Here is a 20,208-nt window from a genome sequence, read left to right as displayed (position 1 = left end):
GTAGCACGTTGGTTAAGAGTACAGGCTTAAGGGTGAAATCTGCCTTTGTCACTTACTAGCTATGTGTGACCACTTCATCTTAAAATGATGAGTATAGGGGCGCCTGGGTGGCTCAGTCAGTTAAGCGTCTTGCCTTCGGCTCAGGTCGTGATCTCAGGGTCCTGGGATTGAGTCTCGTGTCGGGCTCCCTGCTCAGTGGGGAGTCTGCTTCTCCTTCTCCCTCTGCCCTGTCCCCCCCGACCACTGCGTGTGTGCGCGTGCCCGTGTGCGTGCCCTCGCACATGCGTGCGAGCTCTTTTCCTCTCTCTCAAATAAATAAATAAAATCTTAAATTCTTAAAAAAAATGGCAAGTATAATGGCATCTGTTTCCTTGAGTTATTACGAACATTACGTAATGCTTGTATAGTGATTACAGCACTGTCATATTTTATTATTGTTACTATCATTATTATTAGTCATCTTGTGTTGAGTCAAGGTAAAGAACTTAGACAAAAAGAAGACTCAGATTCTAGGCTTGGCGCCACCAGCTTTGTGGGCTGAGGCCAATCATTTAACCTTCCTTAACCTCTGGTTCCTCTTCTGTAAAATGGTGACAGTGCCTGTCTTGCTCACTTTTACTAGATCCTGAGATAATTAATGTGTTAGAAAGCACTTTGCCATGTGAACTGTTACAAAACCATAAGATAATTTATTAGAAATAGCAGTCTGGTCTCTCTACATAGGTTTTTACAAATATTATCTGAGGGGAAGATCCTAGCTTCTTAATATATAAATTGGGATTATTTATTATCAGTTACAGATTGTGTCTTATACACCTTCTATTTTTAAAACTATTTTTAAGTTTAGAAAAGCCATTGAATGTGCCCTTTAAATTTTCTTGCAGGATGAAACTGTAACTATAGAAACTGTCTTTCCATTTGATGTTGCGGTTAAATTTGTCTCTACAAAGGTATGTTCCTGTGAAGCATTTTGGAAATCATTTCAGTTATAGAAGTTAACAGAAAAAGAAAATGGATTACTGTAGTTCCAGACAGACCTTTTGTCTTCATTTGTGACAGTTTGAACACCTGGAAAGGGTCTATGCGGACATCCCCTTTCTATTGATGACCGACCTTTTAAGTGCCTCACCTTGGGCCCTCACTATTGTATCCAGTGAGCTCCAGCTTGCTCCTTCTATGACTCCTGTGGATCAGCTAGAGTCCCAAGTGGACAAAGGTGAGAATGTGGATCATCCCACTTAATTAGAAGACAGATGTGTGTGTGTGTGTGTGTGTGTGTGTGTGTGTGTGTGTGTGTGTGTAGGTTACCAGTGTAAGAGTTAGCTTTTTGCTAAGGGAGGGTAATTGAGACTGACACTCACTAAAGTGAATAAATTTAGAATTAAGGTAGAATTAGTATCACTTACAGTTTGCTTGAGTATACCTTGTTTTAAAAGATAAGATTTTTGCTACTATAAGGAAGTTACTCTTGAAAAATGTACTTGACAATAAAATATTTTTTCATATTTGGATTTTTTATAGATTATTTTTTTCTTATTTTTGTTTACTATAATGTATAACTTGAAATGGTAAAAGATGGTTATTGAAAAAACTTGGGGGAAATATAAAAGAGTAGACAATACGTTTTCTAAATCAACTAAAACAGTATAGAGAAGAGATTTAAACCCAGGATATTACTTTTCTGGTGCATCATACTTTGGGCTTGTATACTTCTTGAGCTGTTAGGGAGAAAAAAATGAGTTTGAATGTTAACCCAAGCAAAATTGTGCTCAGCTATATTATAAGGGTAAATATTATATGCAAAAAAATCATGATATACTCTTAAAATCAAATATAAATGAGTCATTTGCTCTATTTGTTTATCTATCTACTACTGGACTTCAGTGTTACAAGTCATATAGTTGATTTGCAATACAGATTAAAATTAGCAGAGTAGTTTTAGAATTCCAGTGTATTTTTTTTGCATCTGGCCTATAAATAAGTTTTAATATCTATCAATAAATAATCAACAGATATTTATCGAGTTCGCTGTATGGCACCATGCTAAGTTCTCAAGACACCAAAAGAGCAAGCAGGCTTCATAGTCACTTCTGTGCATTTTAGGAAAGTCATCATAAAGGAGGATAGGTAAAGTAGGTAGGCAAACGGACAGACAGATAGATAAAATCAAACATGTCCCTAAACCTCTCTGTTTAAATGCTACAAATAGGTCCCACAGTCTGTGAAGTAATAATAATAAAAAACCCATTTTTGCTTTCAGAATGCCTTCATAAGTTTTGTTTCTCTGTCTTTGGAAACTTGGTTTTCTCCTGTGGTTTTGGAAGTCATTGTCTCTGGTTCTACTTTGTTTCTGTGTCCTCTTCTTCCTTTACTCCTCCCTGTGCCAACTTGGAACAATCACGAGATTTAGAGTCACACTGAACGAGATTCAGTTCTCAGTCCTACTGCTTGCTCTTTTGTTATGTTGGACTGTTCATTGGGTTTTATCATTTCTTAGAGTTAAAGAAGATCACGTGTATGAGATAGTCTGGATGAGATAATCTATATGAAAATCTCAGCCCAGTGCTTGTCTCCTTACAGCTCAACACAAGCTAGTTATTTGTCCATTCTTTGCTGACTCCTTTTCTTGCCCCTTCAATGTTGGTCATTTCCAGGATCCTGACTTTGGCTCCCTTACGTTTTCTACAAGTCCTCACCTGCCACACAACCTTGGGCCGCCTGCATTCCACGGTCCAGCTAGAGGAATCTGTGCGCGCTTGTTTCCAGCGAGGGCCCATGGACACAAACTAGATGCCCTCCATGCGTGCACATCCAGCCCAGCCCCACGTTCTGCCTTCTCCGTGTGTCTTGAATCCAGAGACTGTCACCATCTCTCCTCTGGCCTTCAGGAATACCTCCTTAGCTGGTTTCCTCTTTGCCATTCTCTCCCCTACTCTGCCTTTCCTATTGCTGCCAGAGTTTGATTTCTCAAGAAACTATTCTGAGCGTGTTATTCCCACTTAAAAAGCTTCATGACCTTCCAGATCTTTCCCAGCGCAGCTTCCCTTTCCAGCTTCTTCTGCATCACCCTCTCTTCTTCCCCTTCCTCTTTCCCAGACTTCGACCAAGCCAAACTTTACAGTCAGCAAACATCGCCTCCCTCTGGTTTTGAACATGGTAGTACCTTGGCCCAAAACCCTTTCCTTTTTCTTTCAACCTGTTGAACTCTGGTGTGCTCTTCAGGACTCCTATAAGCTTTGACTTTTTGATCTTCCCAAGCAGGGCTAGGTCGTCTTCCTTCTTTACTCCCTGAATATCTTGTACATGTGATAACACTTAACCATTCTATCGTAATTATTTATTTGCAGTTATGGCACCTCCACTACGCTGTGTGCTCTTGAAGAGCTGGAGCCATGACGTCATCCTCTTTGTATTGCCAGCCTCATAGTAGTTGGCATTTAATAAGTGTTTATTAAATTAATGAATAATGTCCACCTTGAATTTCCCATTACTAGTTTTCTATTGCTGCTGTAACAAATTACCAAGTTAGTGGCTTAAAACAACACAGATTTATCTGAAAGTTCTAGAGGTCAAAGGTCCTAAAATCAAGGTGTTGGCAGGGCTGCATTCCTTCTGGGCTCTAGGGAAAATCCTTGCCTTTGCCCTTTTCAGCTTGCAGAGGCCAGTTGGATTCCTTGGCTCCCGGCTCCCTCCTCCGTCTTCAAAACCAGCAGCGTAGCATCTTCCCATGTTTCTTTTCTTGCCCCTGCTTCCATTGTCCTCTTTTTCTCAGACTCCCTCTTGCCTCCCTCTTTCCCTCATAACCCTCGTGATTACATTGGACCCAACTGGGTAATCCAGTAAAATCTTCCTATTTTAAGATCCTTATCTTAATCACAGCCGTAAAGTCCTTTCTGCCAGGTTAGGCAACATTCTGGGAACTATGATGTGGATATCTTTGGGGAAGGGGGTGGCATGGCATTATTCTGTCTCCCACCTCTAAGAACACCGGAACTCATGCATTACAAAATTTATGTTTGACATATTAAAAATAACAACTTTACTAGGTCATAAAGTTGACCCTAATGTTAATTGTTAATAAAGGTTATATCATTTTGGTTAACTTCCTAGAATTAAGGAGGACTTGGTGGAGCAAGGTGGGGCAGGGGGGAGGCAATATGAATGTCCCAGGTTCTAAAAAAAGGTATCTTAAGAGGTTTGAATTAATGTGTTTGGTTTTTTTTTTTTTAAATATTTTATTTATTTATTTGACAGAGAGACAGCGAGAGCAGGAACACAAGCAGGGGGAGTGGGAGAAGGAGAAGCAGGCTTCCCGCTGAGCAGGGAGCCAGATGCAGGGCTCGATCCCAGGACCCTGGGATCATGACCTAAGCCGAAGGCAGAGGCTTAATGACTGAGCCACCCAGGCGCCCCTAATGTGTGTTTTATTTACCGGGCTACAGTATCATTTCCTAGGCCTTAAAAATTATTTAAAAGTAGTTAATTAAAGTAGAAATTGGCCCAGCTTTTTTCCCTTTCTACCCACAACATAACTATTAATTTCTCACAGCCTTCTTCATTGGAGAACCATAAAAACAATTAGTTAATATTTAAAGACTTTGTTATTATCGTTTGAAAGTTTCACTCACAGATGTGCTAACATCGGCCCTCCATGGGCCCTGTTGCTGGCTTGCATTAAAAGAGGGGCCCCCCAGGGTGCGAAGGGCTGACAGGCAGGGAGACCTCGGGTCAGATGAGCTTTTGTCTTGTCATCAGGAGTTTAGGCTAAATTTGGCAAGAGGACAGCATCCTTGTGTAAGAGGTAAATAACCAAATTAGGCAATAACGAGGCACCATGTAAGGTGTTTCCATTTGATGGTGTCAGTAATGTGCATGTCAGAGAAAGCCCGAGTTGGCTGGAATGACATTTTGAGTACCTTAAGGGTTAACTAAAAATTTCTTTTTCCCTACCGTGAAATGTTTTCTTTGGAGACATGAAATAATGGGGAGAAAGAAAAATAATCACCAAATAGTATTATCCTGACTCTAGACTTTTCCTTTTCATTAGTTCCCCTAGGAACTTGTCACAGACCTACAGCTGCTTCGCCTCTTTTTATTATAACGGAATATTGAGGACCTGGACAGGGACTTTGTGACCTTGAAAAAGTCACTTAACATCTCTGAGCCTTAGCTTTTAAGTCTCTATAAATAATGTATAACTGATAAAGTATTCTTTTTTTGTTCCACTACCGGAGGTAAAACTCTCCTTTCATAGGGAAAATCCTTGCATAAGGATTATAAAAACTATTTCTTGTAGTTGTTTTACAGACTGGAGAGAGTGCTAGTGAATGCTTTTGTCTTCGGTGCCCATCTGTTGGAAATGTTGAAGGTGGAGTAGCAACTGGGCATTATATTATCTCCTGGAAGAGGTAAGTTATATCAGCCCTGTCTTTTTTTCCTTGTATGTGCTATTCTCATGCCTTTATTATTTGTCATTGTCATTTAATATTTGAAAGCTTCTTTCAGTCCTAGGGTGAAGACTAGAAGTCATGTGCTATCACTAACCATTTGTCAAAAACACAAAGATTAAAAAGGATCATTAAACTTTCATTTGTATTTGTCACAATTTGTGACCTTATATACTGATGAAATTTTAGCCAAATGAATTCTTATGACAGGACCATTAAAAACATTAGGAGAAACTTCTCTTACTTACAGTCAGTAGGATTGTTTACATAGAAAACCCAAGTGAATCAACAAATTATTTGCATTATTAAGAGTTCCAGCAAGGTTGCTGGATATAACATTCAATATACAAAATCCAGTTGGCTTTCTATATCAGTAATAAACCTCCAGCAATGTACTTTTAAAATAGGTATCATTTAGATGACAACAATAATTATAAGGTAAGTAAGAGTATATCAGATAGAAAACATGTGTCACCATTATGGAGAAAATTATAAAACTTTAAAACATTAAAGGAAGTTCTTAAATAAATGGGGAAATATACAAAATGGTCTCGGGTAGGATTTGGATAGGTCTAATATTGTTTGTTCTATAGAACCAGTGCAGTTTCCTTCAAAATCCCAATAGCTTATTTTGGTTTGTTTTTGTAGAACCTGACACTCTTGATCATAAAGTTTCTATGGAAAGGCGAAACCTCAGAAATAGTCAAGATACTCCAGAAGAAAAGCTAGGCAAGGGTACTTGCTCTTCTAAATTCGCAGACATACTGTAAAGCTACAGTAGTCATTGCTATGGTATTGGCTTGGGGATTTGTAAATAAGCCAGTGGAAGAGAAGAGGGAGTCTAGAAATAGATCCACAGATCCACACATATGGAAATTATATTTGAGAGAGGTAACATTTCAGAGCAGTGGGGAAAGGATGAACTGTTTTACAATTAGTGGTGAACAATTGGGTGTCCATTTGGGAAAAAATTGGATCTCTACAATGTATATAAAAATCACTTCCAGGTATCCTAAAGTTCTAATTGTGGAAAGCAAAACTTGATTACTTTTAGTAAAAAATAAGAGAATTGTTTAAGACTTTGGAATAGGGAGGGTTCCTTCAAACAAGACATAAATGTATAAGCCACTAAAATTGATGAATTTGATTTGTTACAATTAAATTTCTTAGTTCATTTAAAAATGCCATGTAGAAAGTGAAAAGACAAAATACAAATTGGGAAAAGCTATTTACAATATGTAAAACTGATAATGTATTAGAATTCATATCAAGAACTTCTACAAATCATAAGAAAAACAAGTCTCCTAACAGAAAGTTGAGCAAAATCTTGAGTATGCGGTGTAAGGGAAAGAGAAGAAGCCAATGGCTAGTAAACATAGGTAGAGAAGCTTGACCTCACTAAGAATCTGAGATTCCGATGTGCTCCCACTAATTTGGAAAAATAAAAAGATTTAACAGTGCATGGTTTGTCAAAAGTTACTGTGGAAGTCTATGCAGCAGGACCAGGTAAAATTGAAGAAGTCTATACCCTATAGTCATAGAAAAGTCTTAAACATGCACACAAAGGATATATGTAAGAATGTTCATAGCACCTCTGATTATCATAGTCAGCAGTTAGAAACTAAATATCCATCAACAGGAAAATGGGTAAATCGTGGCATAGTCATACAATGGAATGTTGTGTTACCAGTGAAAATGAATTAACCAGAGCTACACCTGGTAACTTAATAGTAAGTGAACAAAGCAACTGCAGATATTCAGAATATGAACAGATTGCATGTATATAATATTGGAAAACATGTGAAACACTGTGTACTTCTTAGGGCTACACACATAATTTGGAAAAGTGTAAAGAAACGCATAGCAATGATAGATACCAAATTCAGGATAGTAGTTACTTCTGGGGAGTGCAAGCAGGAAGGGGTAGGTAGGAAGATTCAGCTACATTGTTATGTTTTCTTAGGCTGGGAGGTAGATACGTGATATTTTATGTTATTTTCTTAGCATGACTCTGTTTTTTTCCCATAAATTTTAGAACAGTGGATAAGATATATTAAAAATGAGAACGGAAAAATAATGTAATTTTGTTTTTAAAAAACTTTCTTTTCCCCACTTCTGAATTTACTAAACATTGAAGTTCAGTTTAATTTATGTTTCTAGGAATTAAAGTGGTATTGTGAAGGCGCTGCTTACTTATCCCCTCATGCCACTGTAGTACCGTAGAGACGTAGTTCTTAGTGATGAAGCGTTAGATGGGTTTTCCTGTTGCTTCTGCTGTATGATAACTTGCACAGAGTGTTGGCTGTTCTGCCTCTAGTTACAGACTCTCCCCAAGGGCTCTCCTTGGTCAGGTAGCAGCCAGCTGGCCCTGTAGTTCCCATTCTAACTGTAACAGAGGGAAAGATACTGACAGTTTCCTAATGGTGCGCACTTCTTCTCGGTAGTGCTGGAATGGCACTCTGTTGATTGATTATAACGTATTTTTAGTTCCTCGGTTTCTACTGTGTACTTCTAGAGTCGTTGTAGTGGTCCGCTTGCAAGTGGTCCCTGCTCAGCTGTGAGCCGGCTGCAGGGTGAGAAGGAGGTCTCTGTCACAGTGTCGGTCACCGTGTGGCCACCCACACTGAGAGCCTTTTGCTACCAAACACTGTGTTCGGCGGTGCGCCCCCTGGCGTGCTCGATTCACCCTCCGCCACTGGGGCCAAGCGGCAGCCGTGGGTTATGGCATTTGTGGATTGGAAACGTTCAAACCACAAACAGGATTCCAAAAGCTTTTCACGAAACAACTTCCATTAGTAAAGTTCTAGAAAATGTAGAAGTAATTTCTGTTTCCTTTGGAACACGTTGGTGCACATACACATTTCCTGTTTTTAACTTTTCGCGGGAAGCCTGGGTTTGAAAGCTGCCCTTTTCTGCCGCAGGACCTCAGCCGTGGGGAATGTCCCTGTCATCAGTACTGCCATCACTCTGCCACACGTGATCGTAGAAAACATTCCTCTCCACGTGAACGCAGGTAACGGTATCAGATTGTACTTGAGGAAAAGAATCCAGGAAGAATACCTATTTTAGCTTCTAAGGTTTAAAAAATTCTATTGTAAAAAATGCCCAGCATTTACAGAAGTAGATTCTGATCAGTCCTGTTTCATCCGTACCTCTACATATGCCTCCGACTCCCCTTATTTTAAAGCAGATCCCAGCTATTACTTCATCTATACATATTTCTGTCTGCATCTTTAATGTTAGTGGTTATTTTTCTAAACATAACACAATTCTATTATCATCACTGACCCTCTCCCCTCTCATACTGTTTCTCTCTCTCGCTCTCAAATAACCAAATACATACATAAATAAAATCTTTAAAAATTAGGGATAATTTCTTAATATTATCAAATTCCAGTGTCGCAATTTCCCTGGTCGACTCTGAAGGTTCTTTAGATTGTTTTAAGGTCCCGCGTTGCAGCTGATGGATGTCTTGTACTTTTGAAATCTGTACTCGGGAAGACCCCCCTCTCTACTCCATCACGTCCTTCACCACCACTGCCTGCCCCTCTTCCCTGCTGTTCATCTGTTAAAGAAATGGAGTCGGGTGTCCTGTAGAGCTTCCCATAGTCTGGATTTTGCTGATTGCGTTGTAATCATTTTTGAGGGTCCCTGGAAGTTGGTGGTGAGATCTATAGTCTTGATCAGATTCAGGTTCAAGTTTTTGGCAAGAATACTTCATAGCTAATGGTGTGTGCTCCCATCAGGAGGCACATGATGCCTATCATTCCTTCTTGAACCATGATGGATATTTAGGGAAATGTTTTATAGACTTGAAAAATTCCTAAAATATAATTCACCTCCTGATAGCCACGACTCTTTCTAGGTCAATCAGCTTTAGAAGGAGACTTGATTCTTTTGGGCCTGTTTTATCTAATCCCATGGGCTGTTGTCCAATCAAAGAATTTTCTTATTTATCGAGAGTGCAGTATTATCACTAATTTAAATAATCCTATGTCTACGGAATGAGATTCATTTACAAAAAGAACTCATAAATGGTGAACTATTTTTTTAACCAAAAGAAATGTGTCCTCTTTCTCTGCAGATCTGCCATCATTTGGGCGTGTCAGAGAATCCTTACCTGTCAAGTATCACCTACAGAACAAGACTAACTTAGTTCAAGATGTAGAGATTTCTGTGGAGCCCAGTGATGCCTTCATGTTCTCAGGTCTTAAACAGGTATAGGTCATATCTCATTGGGTTGCTTATGTAGATAGAGAAGTGTGGTCAGGAAGTGGAGAGCTACATATAAGTTTTTACAAACAAACTGATAAGGCTGATTGTGGTCCCTATTATTTTGATAGGAAATTTTTAGCCACTTTTAGTATATGTACTGCCAAAGTGAGCACTTTTAGCCACTTTTAAAGATTAAGTATAATTCATATAGAGGTGGATTAAGTGGGTAACCCTTTTCACATTGAGATCATACGTGTAAGTTCTTTCTTTTTATAAAACAAGAATTTACAAATCCTTGGACTGTAATAGGATTCCTGAAAATTTTAGACTTCCCTTTTATTACTACTGAGTGTATGTGTGTGTGTGTGTGAGTGTGTGTATTTGTGTCTTTTAACTGGAGGCCTAGAGGCCTTACTACCCATATTAAAAGCCTGATTCTCTGGGGCGCCTGGCTGGCTCAGTCAGAAGAGCATGCATCTCTTGATCTTGGGGTCATGAGTTCAAGCCCCATGTTGGGTGTGGAGCCTACTTAGAAAAAAAAAAAAAAAAGCCTGATTTCTCTTCTGAACTATCAGTGAACCTTTTTAGAGATTTTTGATCTTGCCCAGAATTTACTCATCTTTGGCACATTTAGACACGATTTTATATTTAAAATAAAAAATCGTTCAGGTGTTTTGATTCACTCATTCAAATCAGAGGTGGAAAAGTTCCTCACGTTTTTGAATGGAACATACACTTTCAGGCAAAACCGTATTTCAGTGAGAATTCTGTCTTCTGCTGTCAAAGTGGATAACAGACACCCCTCAATAGTCAGTAAATACTTTTCATCAACGAGGACATAACTAGAAGAACAAATGTGTCCTGATACTCAGAAGTGTCTACCCTGACTAGTCATCTGTGCTGTACATATTCTGAATGCTATGTTTGTTGTTAAATGTAAAATAGAATTATATATGAAACATACTGTAAGTCCATTCACTAATTTAAGTTTATAACGTAGACTACATATCATATTAGCTATTATATATTGGTACACGACATATATTATCTTTGACGCATGTACATACTGTATGTACTCATTTGCAAATGAGGAAGCTTCTCTAGAGTGTCCTGATCTTTTTCACATATTGATTTATAAAAATATATGATGACAAACATCTTTTTTTCCCCTGACATCATTTACCTCGCCACAAAGATCCCCTAAAAGAAAACACCAGAAACAACTAGTTTGTCTTATGTTGACGTAATGTATACAAAGATACCTTTCTACCAGTTATCTCATAACATACTGTGACTGTAAAAAATCTACCTGGTCTCAGACACAGAAAATCTTGATCCATGTCGTGTTCCCCTTTTTAAGCTGGTGCAAGTTGCCGTTCAGATCTTGGTAGAAATCACGCACATTTTTTTAATGCATTCATTATCTGTGTAGTCCCCATGTCATACTGATTCAGCCCTGTATTTTAGAATCTGTCTGGAAGGTGGAATTAGGAGAGAGAGAACATTTCACCAGAAAGATTTGGGTGTCCAGTCACTTGTGAATAATTAAGGGGTGACACTGTGAAGATGCTGTAAGCGTGTACATTTGATTGTCTTTCTCTACAACTTGTTATGCTATAGATTCGATTACGGATCCTCCCTGGCACCGAACAGGAAATGTTATATAATTTCTACCCTCTGATGGCCGGATACCAGCAACTGCCGTCTCTCAACGTCAACCTGCTTAGATTTCCTCACTTCACAAATCAACTGCTCAGGCGTTTTATACCTACCAGTATTTTTGTAAAGGTAAGGCTTAGAAATTGTCTGCTTTTTAAGTCTCCTATCTTGAAAACAAACCAGAGGTATTTCTTTCACGTAAGCTTCACTAAACAGTATTTTGAGACTGATAGCTTTGATTGTTCCGATATGAGTTTGGCAGTATTGCTGTTCCATTTCTGTAAAGTTGCTATTATTTCACAGAATCTAATTTCAAAGGTTTTCATTCCCTTAGGTGGATAATGATTTACCTCCTCAGGATCCTTTGACCTGTTTTTTCTTTGGCTTAGTAAAGTATGTTTTGTTTTTTTTTTAAAGATTTTATTTATTCATTTGAGACACAGAGATACAGAGAGAGAGAGAAAGCATGAGCAGGGAGAGAGGCAGAGGGAGAGGGAGAAGCAGGCTCCTCGCTGAGCCAGGAGCCCGATGTGGGGCTTGATCCCAGGACCCTGGGACCATGACCTGAGCCGAAGGCAGACGTTTAACCATCTGAGCCACCCAGGTGCCCCAGTAAAGTATGTTTTTACATTGTAGTTAGTTTGTAACTAGCTTTTAGTCAGAATGGATCAGCTTTCTAAACATGATCCTTGAATGTTCCTAATTCTCTGTGTAATACTGGACTGGGGCCTTTTCTGAAAATGATCCTGTGTCGGAAGCTGTACTCGGGTTGAATGTTTTGATGTTTTACATGGGGACCATGTCCAGGTTCCTGGGGTAAAGGAATGTGTAGGATGGTCATGGTCGGTGTGGGAGAGAGTGAACCGGGCTGCGCGGGAGGTTCATTCAGCACAGCGCTCACCTCCACTGAAGCTGTTCTCGCTGCCTAACATTAAGGCTTCCCTCCAGCTGGTTGTGGGTTCCTCTAACTCAGGTATACGTGGATATATATGCGTCCTGTGCACCGTCTTCTGTTTTAACTTTATACTCACTTTTGGAAGGACATGTCACATTGCTTCCTCTTGCCTCTTTTGTGTCTGTCTTATTCAAGTTTGGAGGAACTGTCCCTTCTTTACATAATCTGGGATGGGGTAAATGATAAATTAGTCTGTGTTAATGTATCCTTTATAATCTTCCTAGCTTTTATCTTTCCATCTGCAAAACAATAATTTATTAACGTTTCCAAGCACCATACTTGTAAATTGTAAAAGAAAAATCTCATACTTACAGATCTCCTGTGTTTAAACAGTGGCTTTTTAAAAAGACTTATTTTTTTTAGAGCAGTTTTAAGTTCATAGTAAAATTGAGAGGAAAGTACAGAGATGTCCCACATAACCTCTGCCCACCCCAACAGCAGTTTATTTTTATTTTTTAATATTTTTAATTTTTAATTTAATTTAATTTAATTTTTTAAATTTTTTAAAAAGATTCTATTTATTAGAGAGAGAGTGCGTGCACACAAGCAGGGGGTGGGAGAAGGGGCAGAGGGAGAAGCAGACTCCCCGCTGAGCAGGGAGCCCGACTTGGGGCTCGATCCTGGGATCATGATCTGAGCCGAAGGCAGACGCTTAACCCACTGAGCCACCCAGGCGCCCCAGCAGTGGCTTTTTAAACATTTCCACCTGTTCACATTCACAAGCCACGTCTGTTGCTGTTCCTCCTGTCATGTCTGAGGTCACCCTGCAGGGGAAAAGTCTTAAGACCCGGGTGGGGAGCAGTGGTGGCATGGGTGACCTTCTGAAGCGTGCTATTCCCAAATTCAGAAGTACAGCTTTAGTTAGCGTGGGAGTAGGTGTCCGCATAGACAGAGCTGCACAAACATCGCCTGTTTGAGATGTGAGAGTTGATCATTTTGGGGAATCAGGATTTCGGGTCCGCCGATGAATCTCTTTCATTCCTTTCCCTGTAGGGCTCGGTACACCCAACCTTTATCCCAGCTCGTGCTAGTTCAGTCTTCTGACGTTCTTCCACAGTAAACCTCTTCTGGGTGGTGCTTAAATCCGTTAGGAAAGGTTCCAGGAAGATAAACATTTGTAAGTTTTAGCATAGCTAGCATGCCCTTTCCTAACTGCCATGCTCTTTTTTCTAAATACAAGTACTACCTTCTAGTAACTTGACTGCTGCCGAAAAAGTTGGCTGGGATCCTCAGAGCCGGCTCCTTTATCAGCTGGGAAATCTTAGAGTGACAGTTGTTTGACCTGTCATGCTAAGGACAGTGACTGAGGATTACCCTTTTCCCACTTAGTGAAGTCTTACTGACTCAAGTTGTACATCCCTTCACACCTTTACTAAACTCTAGAGCTGTGCTATTCCAGTACGGTAGCCACTACTCATGTGAGCCCTACTGAGATGTAAATTACAGTTAGTTAGAATTTAATTTAAGAGTTAGTTAGTTGCACTAGCCGCACTTGAAGTGCCCAGTAAATCAGTGTGACAGGTGGTTCCCATGTTGGACAGCACTAACTAACGCTTTTCCATCATCACAGAAAGTTCTCTTGGACAGCGCTGCCCTACTTCAAGGCTGGATTAATATTTTTATTCCTTTGAAAAGTAGATTCCAGTTTTCTAATTGCATGATGTTCTTGTGTTCTGTCCCTGTTTGTAAAGCTGTGTTTGGTAAGGATATAATCAGGTTGAGCCATTACTCCGTTTCTTTTTTTAAGATTTTATTTTATTTATTAGAGAGAGAGAGAGCACAAGCAGGGAGAGGGGCAGAGGAAGAGGGAAAAGCAGACTCCCCGCTGAGCAGGGAGCCAGACGTGGGGCTCGGTCTCAGGACCCGGGGATCATGACCTGAGCTGAAGGCAGACGCTGAACCGACTGAGCCACGCAGGTGCCCCCATTATTCCGTTTCTGAAACTGAACACCCTCTATCAGTACTAAAGATTATGTGAAGTACAAAAGACCAAGCACCTGTTCTTTAGTTCATTCCGTTCCTGCCTTGAATGTCAGAGGCCTAACTTACACACGTATGCATGCATACACACACACGTATATGTATGTACACACACATACACACTCACACACATACATGCGTAAAACATACAGCAATACAACTGAAAGCAGGAGTGCTCCCTCCCTGTCTCAGGGAGTCTCACCCGAACCATTCTGCTTCAAGCCCAGCCAGTGGCTTTTGGTGATGATGTTGTAACACTGTTCTATTCTATGTCCTGAATACCATCTCATGCTTTTCCCACAAAGGTCTGCTAATGTACATCTGCTTAGTAAGATTATTTGCAAGAATTTCATTTTTTCAGTTCCTTGATGACTCCCTGAGGTATTGCTAACCTGTCAGAAGTTTTACCCCTAAGTACAGTCACGATAACTTTTATTCATTCGTAGCCTTTACTCTTGTGATATGATGTTTTAAGTTTTTTTTCAGTGACCTTAGGGAAAGGGAAATTTTTGTTTTTATCTGCTGCTTCCATCCTTGTAGTGTTCATTGTTAGATATTCTAGTTCATTGTGAATTGCTCTTTCTTACAAACAGGAGATTGGGAGACCTTGAATCCCCAAGGAACTTGTCTGTTAGCTCAGGTTTGTGGCCTTCTTCAAGCGTGGGATGCAGGAGGGCCCTGAGCAAGAGAGAAAATAAAACTATCCCTGAAGCAGGAATGGCAAATGGGTTCCCTTTCACACGCTCCCGGCGCGCGATCAGTAGCTGCTCGGACCCAGGGTGGAGAGAATTAGTGACTAGTGTAAATGAGGCGGATGCAGCCAGTGGAGGTATGCGGTCGTCTGGCAGGGTCGGTGTCTGGGGGCAGAGGGGACGGGGGCAGCACCTTGGCCCTGCAGCTTGCCCCCCAGCCCCCAGGTTCAAGTGAAGCGAGAAGGTGGGGTGAAAGAAGGAGAGAAACAACTGTGATTTTGATACTTGTACACGTTTAGTCCATTTTTATGAAACAGTTCCAAGAATTTCGGAATCTTTTCAATTAATAGAGCTTTTGTTGTTACTGTCTTATAAACCCGTCTTGTTTCCCCTCTTTCAAGCCACAGGGCCGGCTCGTGGATGATACCTCTATTGCTGCCGCATGAAGTTCAAGACTGGCCCTCGGCTGTTCTTACAGAGAAGGTGGATGGAGCTATAGAAGTTTTTCATTGTGAACTGTAGCTTTGATCATGGTAAAAGTTAATCTTTTCTATTTTTTAATGGATGTTATACCAACTCTTCAGAGGAACTCATGCTTAAAATACTAGGAAAATCTATCCTCTCTTATAGTTTCACTAATAAATATTTGAAATCGCTCAGTGTGACATGGAAGGATGTCTGACCATTGTTATTGTTGGAAGTCGTTTTATGAATAGTAGGTTCTTAAAGTAAGTGATTCGCATGTGCGGTATCAGAGGAAAAGGGAGCCTCCCAAACAGGACTGGCCGTGGGGAGGAAAGTGCACCTAAGCTGCCCCAGGGAAGTTCCGAATCCCAGTGCGTCGCTTTCAGAGTTGGCTGAACCGGAGATCAGCCCGTCCTCGTACATTGAATTGAGTGCTCAGAATCCATGCATCCCAACTCGTAAGCAGTTGTGTGACTGATCCAGAAGATTTCCAGAAAGTTTTAATCAAAGCAATTTAATGTGTCTAAAAAAATCTCTGCTTAGTGTCAAAACATGTGAAAGAGGTTCAGTTTGCAGCCAAAACGTGGATCATTTATGAAGCAGGTTTGTATTTGTAAGTGTGTTGACAGATCTTCGTCTCTAAGAATCCAAGCTATGGGGAGGTGATTATAAGCTTAATTTCTTAAACTAAAAGTTTTGGAAAAGGATGCAAGTTCTAAATGAGAGCTTTTAGTTATATTGTGCCGTTTCAAAAGGAACTATTTAAAACTCTTGGAAATTCATGTAAATAAAAATCATATTGTGATAATTTTCTTCTGTTAAAATATCTTAATTTAAAGCTTACCGGATTTCATGGAAATTTTTATTATTTAAAAGTGTAGGAGTTGTAAAAAGGAAATAGTGATGTAAATAAATATGTTCTCTTTCAAGGACACTTACATGTATCTTTCATTTATTTTGAACTTGTTTGATTTCAGCTTCACAAAGCCGCTTTTACTAAGAATACTGTTGTATGAGGTCTAGGGAGAGCATAGGATTGGAAATTGGGAGATCTGCGTTCTAGAACAGGCTCTCCTAGCCTTCGGGGAGACTTGGACAGTGGAACGGGCGCTCTGTCTCAGGAGGACACAGGTTCCCTTCATTCTCGGCTTTTCAGGTAGAGACCACAGGAGCTTGTCTCCACAGTCAGATTGTGCAGGATCAGATCCCAGCTCTGCTGCTTGCCGGGGACGTGCTGTTCAAGTCAGCCCCCCTCTGCATACCTCGGTCTTCTTGTCCGTAAGGTGTAGCTGATGGTAACACCCGTCCCCGAGCCTTATTAGGAGGAGGATAACAATACAGGAGGAGAGCTTGGGAACAGCGGCTGACCCACAGTAGTGCTCAGCCAGGGACAGCTGTATTATTATTAGTATTATTATTTTTAATGGGAAGGCTGAAAAGAATATGCCTGCATCTACCAGAGGGTCTGTGTTAGCAGAATGTCAGTGTTTGTATAGTTGAGTACATACATGAGTACAGATATGTGTATATGTGTAAATGTCTAAAACTGAAACAAGATCATGAAATACTTACATATGCTCATATGCTCTTATATTTTATATCCTCTTCTGTTTTGTTACAAAACATCCCTAGTGTAACCTACCAAAGTGACTTCCTGACCCACTGATGGGATATAATCTGCAGCTTGAAAAATTCACAGGTTCCTTTGAATGTGAAGATGGTCTGGTGCAGGGCTCATGTAATAAAGATCGCAGATGTTCACACTGCCATCGTCAGACACGAAGTAGGTGTTAGAATGAATCAATCACCGGCATGCACCTTAAAATTATTAGCATTGACGTCCGTGTGGTCTGTGTAACTCTGCTACTCTAAATACACCAAATAAACAGCTCTGTGCTTTCCCTCGACCATCCTCAGAGTTGGCAATAGAACATCCCTTTCCCAACCGGGACTTCTCCCATATCATGAATTCTACTGTGAATATATTCTGTTTTCTTATTTTTAAATTGAAAATTTTAATTCAAAAATACATGAAATCATCATCTTCCTTGGGTCCAACAAATCAAAACTGTCACCGTGTTGCAGGAGCTGTTAATGAACTCAGGTTACAGGTGTTGGGGAGAACCTCCCGGCCTTTCCCTTCCTGCCTCTGGGCCATCAGCCGCCATCATTGTCCGCATGAAAGTCTCTTACCTTCTGTTTTTTACTGCATGCCATCTGGTTCTCAATATTGCTCTCTACCAGCCTAACACACCACTCGGGGATATGTTTTTAATAAAGCATTATAAATCTGGGGGAGGGATACACTGAAGTTTGACCTCCTATATCATGAAGGTAAGCACTCGATAATCAGAGATGAGATTATCGAGTGTCAAGTGTGAGGAAGAGGAGGATGATAATATCCGGGGGAGAAAAAATTCTTAATTTGCCTAATTTTGTATTTTATGGTCCTAAAAGTTGTATTTGCAATTTCAACTCAGTTTTCCTCATAAAGTCTTAGGTTCCTTATCCTTGAATTCTTTAAAAGGTTTTATGGAGCATGACTCCTAGAGTGGATTTTTTAAAAAATGTTTTCCATGTTACTTGAAGGAAGGATTCTTTTGTTTTAATTCAGTCCTTTCTCTTATGGCCCATATTGTATCTCCACCCAGAATATAAAACGTCTTCCAGTCGATACTGTCCCTGATAATAGCTGTTAAGAATTCTGAGTTGGGATTCCCACGTTGGCACTGTAATGAGTGACAGGCCGCTTTTCAGTGGAAAAGTCAGGCTTACCCTTCTAATGGGGAGGGCTCATGTCCCAGCAAATACCTTTCTGAAGCTCCCCCTCTTGACCTAAAACCCCTGAAAAGGCACCTTAAGTGTCCCAACTCCTAGTGTAGAAAATACTTAGGGATGAGTTGTATTAATGGTACAGTAAATACATAGCTGTGACTATAATTTTCAAGAAGCAGTGATGTGCAGCATTAGTGATGAGAGAGTGTTAAATGAGTACGTGACACCAGGTAGGGATGTGCACTTTCTCCTGTCCCCCTCCCCTTTTTCTCATGCTGTAAATCCTCTCTAACTGAAGTGTTATGAATGGATGCTAAGTTAAAAATCATGGATCCTGTGCATTAAGATATATAAGAAAACAAATTCACATTTTATTTTATTATCCTGGCATTTCAGATGCCTTTTTTTCCCATGCATATGGATTTGTTTTGAAACATTTTTCACAAATGATACTCATGCCATCCTTTGGTGAGCTCCAAAAATATCTTCCTTTTATTTTAGCAAACAATGCCATTCTCAGACACATCTGAGCCCCATAAGACTCCCTAAATGAGTATAAAATCCCATGTTTTCGTGAAAAATAAATTCATTGTTTAATTATACTCAGGTTTTCTCAAAGATCCCATTTGTGAGAAACTTTCTCTTCCACTCAATTTCCTCATGCCTGTGTCTGCTTTCTGAAGCATGTTTTACCAGACAGGGAAGTAGAAGCGAAGTCAAAGCATTTTTAAAAAATTCTGTTTTCTCTCCAATTACTGAAAGAACTCCTAGCAACGTTGAAGTTTATTTTTTATTTATGTAATTACAACCCTTATTCAAGGTATCAGCATGCGTGGCAAATGGGATCTTGCAAATATTATCTTTATTAGGTTGGGCAAGATTTCTAAACTATGTGTGTTTCCCAAGTGATGATTGCCAACATTTATTCAGTGCTGTCATGTGCCAGTGATGTTCTTACCTTACCTCTTTAATACCCCCAATAGCCTAATGTGTAGGAAACATTTTAAAGATGTGTAAACTGAGGCACAGAGAGCCAGTGGTCTGGTTTTCTCTTGCTGCAGAACAGATCACCCCAATAGTTGACGGTTTAAAACAACAGTCATGATCTTTCACGGTCATAGTGGGTCAGGGATTCGGGAGGGGCGTGGCTGTGCAGTTCTGGCTTGGGGTCACTCAGGCGATTGTGGTCCGACCGTAACCGGTTAGAATAGGCGGGAATGGAACCAGGAGCTGAAGCGGGCGGGGGCTAGCTGGGAGTCTGTGCTCATCGAGTCTCGGGACCTTTCCAGGGGTCTGGGGGCTCCAGCGTGAGGGCCCCAGGCAGCAAGGTGGAAACCACCCTGCCTTTTGTGACCTCAGCTGGGCTACCACGTAACAGCACTTCCACTGTGGCCACAAGCCCACCCGGTTTCAAGAGGAGGGAACATAAACTCCACCTCCAGATGGCGAAACGGGAAGAACACTGTGGGACAGGAGAAACTGCCACCGGCTCCGGAACATACAGTCCGTCATACCAGCGACACCGCAAGTGGGGGCAGAGCTGGGATTCAAGTCGAGGCACTGCACGCGGCCACCATTCTAACGCTGCAGGTGCTTGGTCCTAAATAATGAGTCTTGGGCTGAGCATGTTTTTGATGACTGAGGCATTGTGCATTCTGTGAGTTAAGACCTATGTTCTTTTTTTTTTTTTTTTTTTTAAGATTTTATTCATCTATTTGACAGCACAAGCAGGGGGAGCAGGAGAGGGAGAAGCAGGCTCCCCCCTGAGCAGGGAGGCCAACACGGGGCTTGATCCCAGGACCCCAGGAGCATGACCTGAGCCAAAGGCAGACGCTTAACCCATTGAGCCACCCAGGTGCCCCAAGACCTATGTTCTTAAGTCTATGGCAATAAAGCAGCTGCCCTTACTCACACATTTGAATTCCAAGTGTTTCCTGACCACCTACCATGGGCCAGTTTCCGTGCTGGTTGCTAAAGCCATAAAGGACACCCCATTCTTGCAGACCAACGGGGGAAAATG

At 40.7% G+C, this 20,208-nt stretch overlaps 1 protein-coding gene across 2 annotated transcripts in view; it reads left to right on the top strand.

The window, feature by feature from the left end:
* TRAPPC11 (trafficking protein particle complex subunit 11) overlaps positions 1 to 16,347 on the top strand; it is a 46,221-nt gene extending 29,874 nt beyond the window's left edge. For both annotated transcript variants that reach the window (XM_078069845.1, XM_078069846.1), the window contains exons 24-30: positions 885 to 950; positions 1,060 to 1,216; positions 5,297 to 5,408; positions 8,369 to 8,460; positions 9,532 to 9,665; positions 11,283 to 11,450; positions 15,350 to 16,347. In XM_078069845.1, coding sequence (XP_077925971.1) covers positions 885 to 950; positions 1,060 to 1,216; positions 5,297 to 5,408; positions 8,369 to 8,460; positions 9,532 to 9,665; positions 11,283 to 11,450; positions 15,350 to 15,394 — 774 coding nt within the window. In that variant the 3' untranslated portion in view covers positions 15,395 to 16,347. The remainder of the gene's footprint in view (positions 1 to 884; positions 951 to 1,059; positions 1,217 to 5,296; positions 5,409 to 8,368; positions 8,461 to 9,531; positions 9,666 to 11,282; positions 11,451 to 15,349) is intronic.
* Positions 16,348 to 20,208: the final 3,861 nt, after the last annotated feature.

Source organism: Halichoerus grypus, chromosome 3 (assembly GCF_964656455.1).
Source record: "Halichoerus grypus chromosome 3, mHalGry1.hap1.1, whole genome shotgun sequence".
NCBI classification, from domain to species: Eukaryota; Metazoa; Chordata; class Mammalia; order Carnivora; family Phocidae; genus Halichoerus; species Halichoerus grypus.
This window is presented reverse-complemented; position numbering and strand designations above follow the sequence as displayed.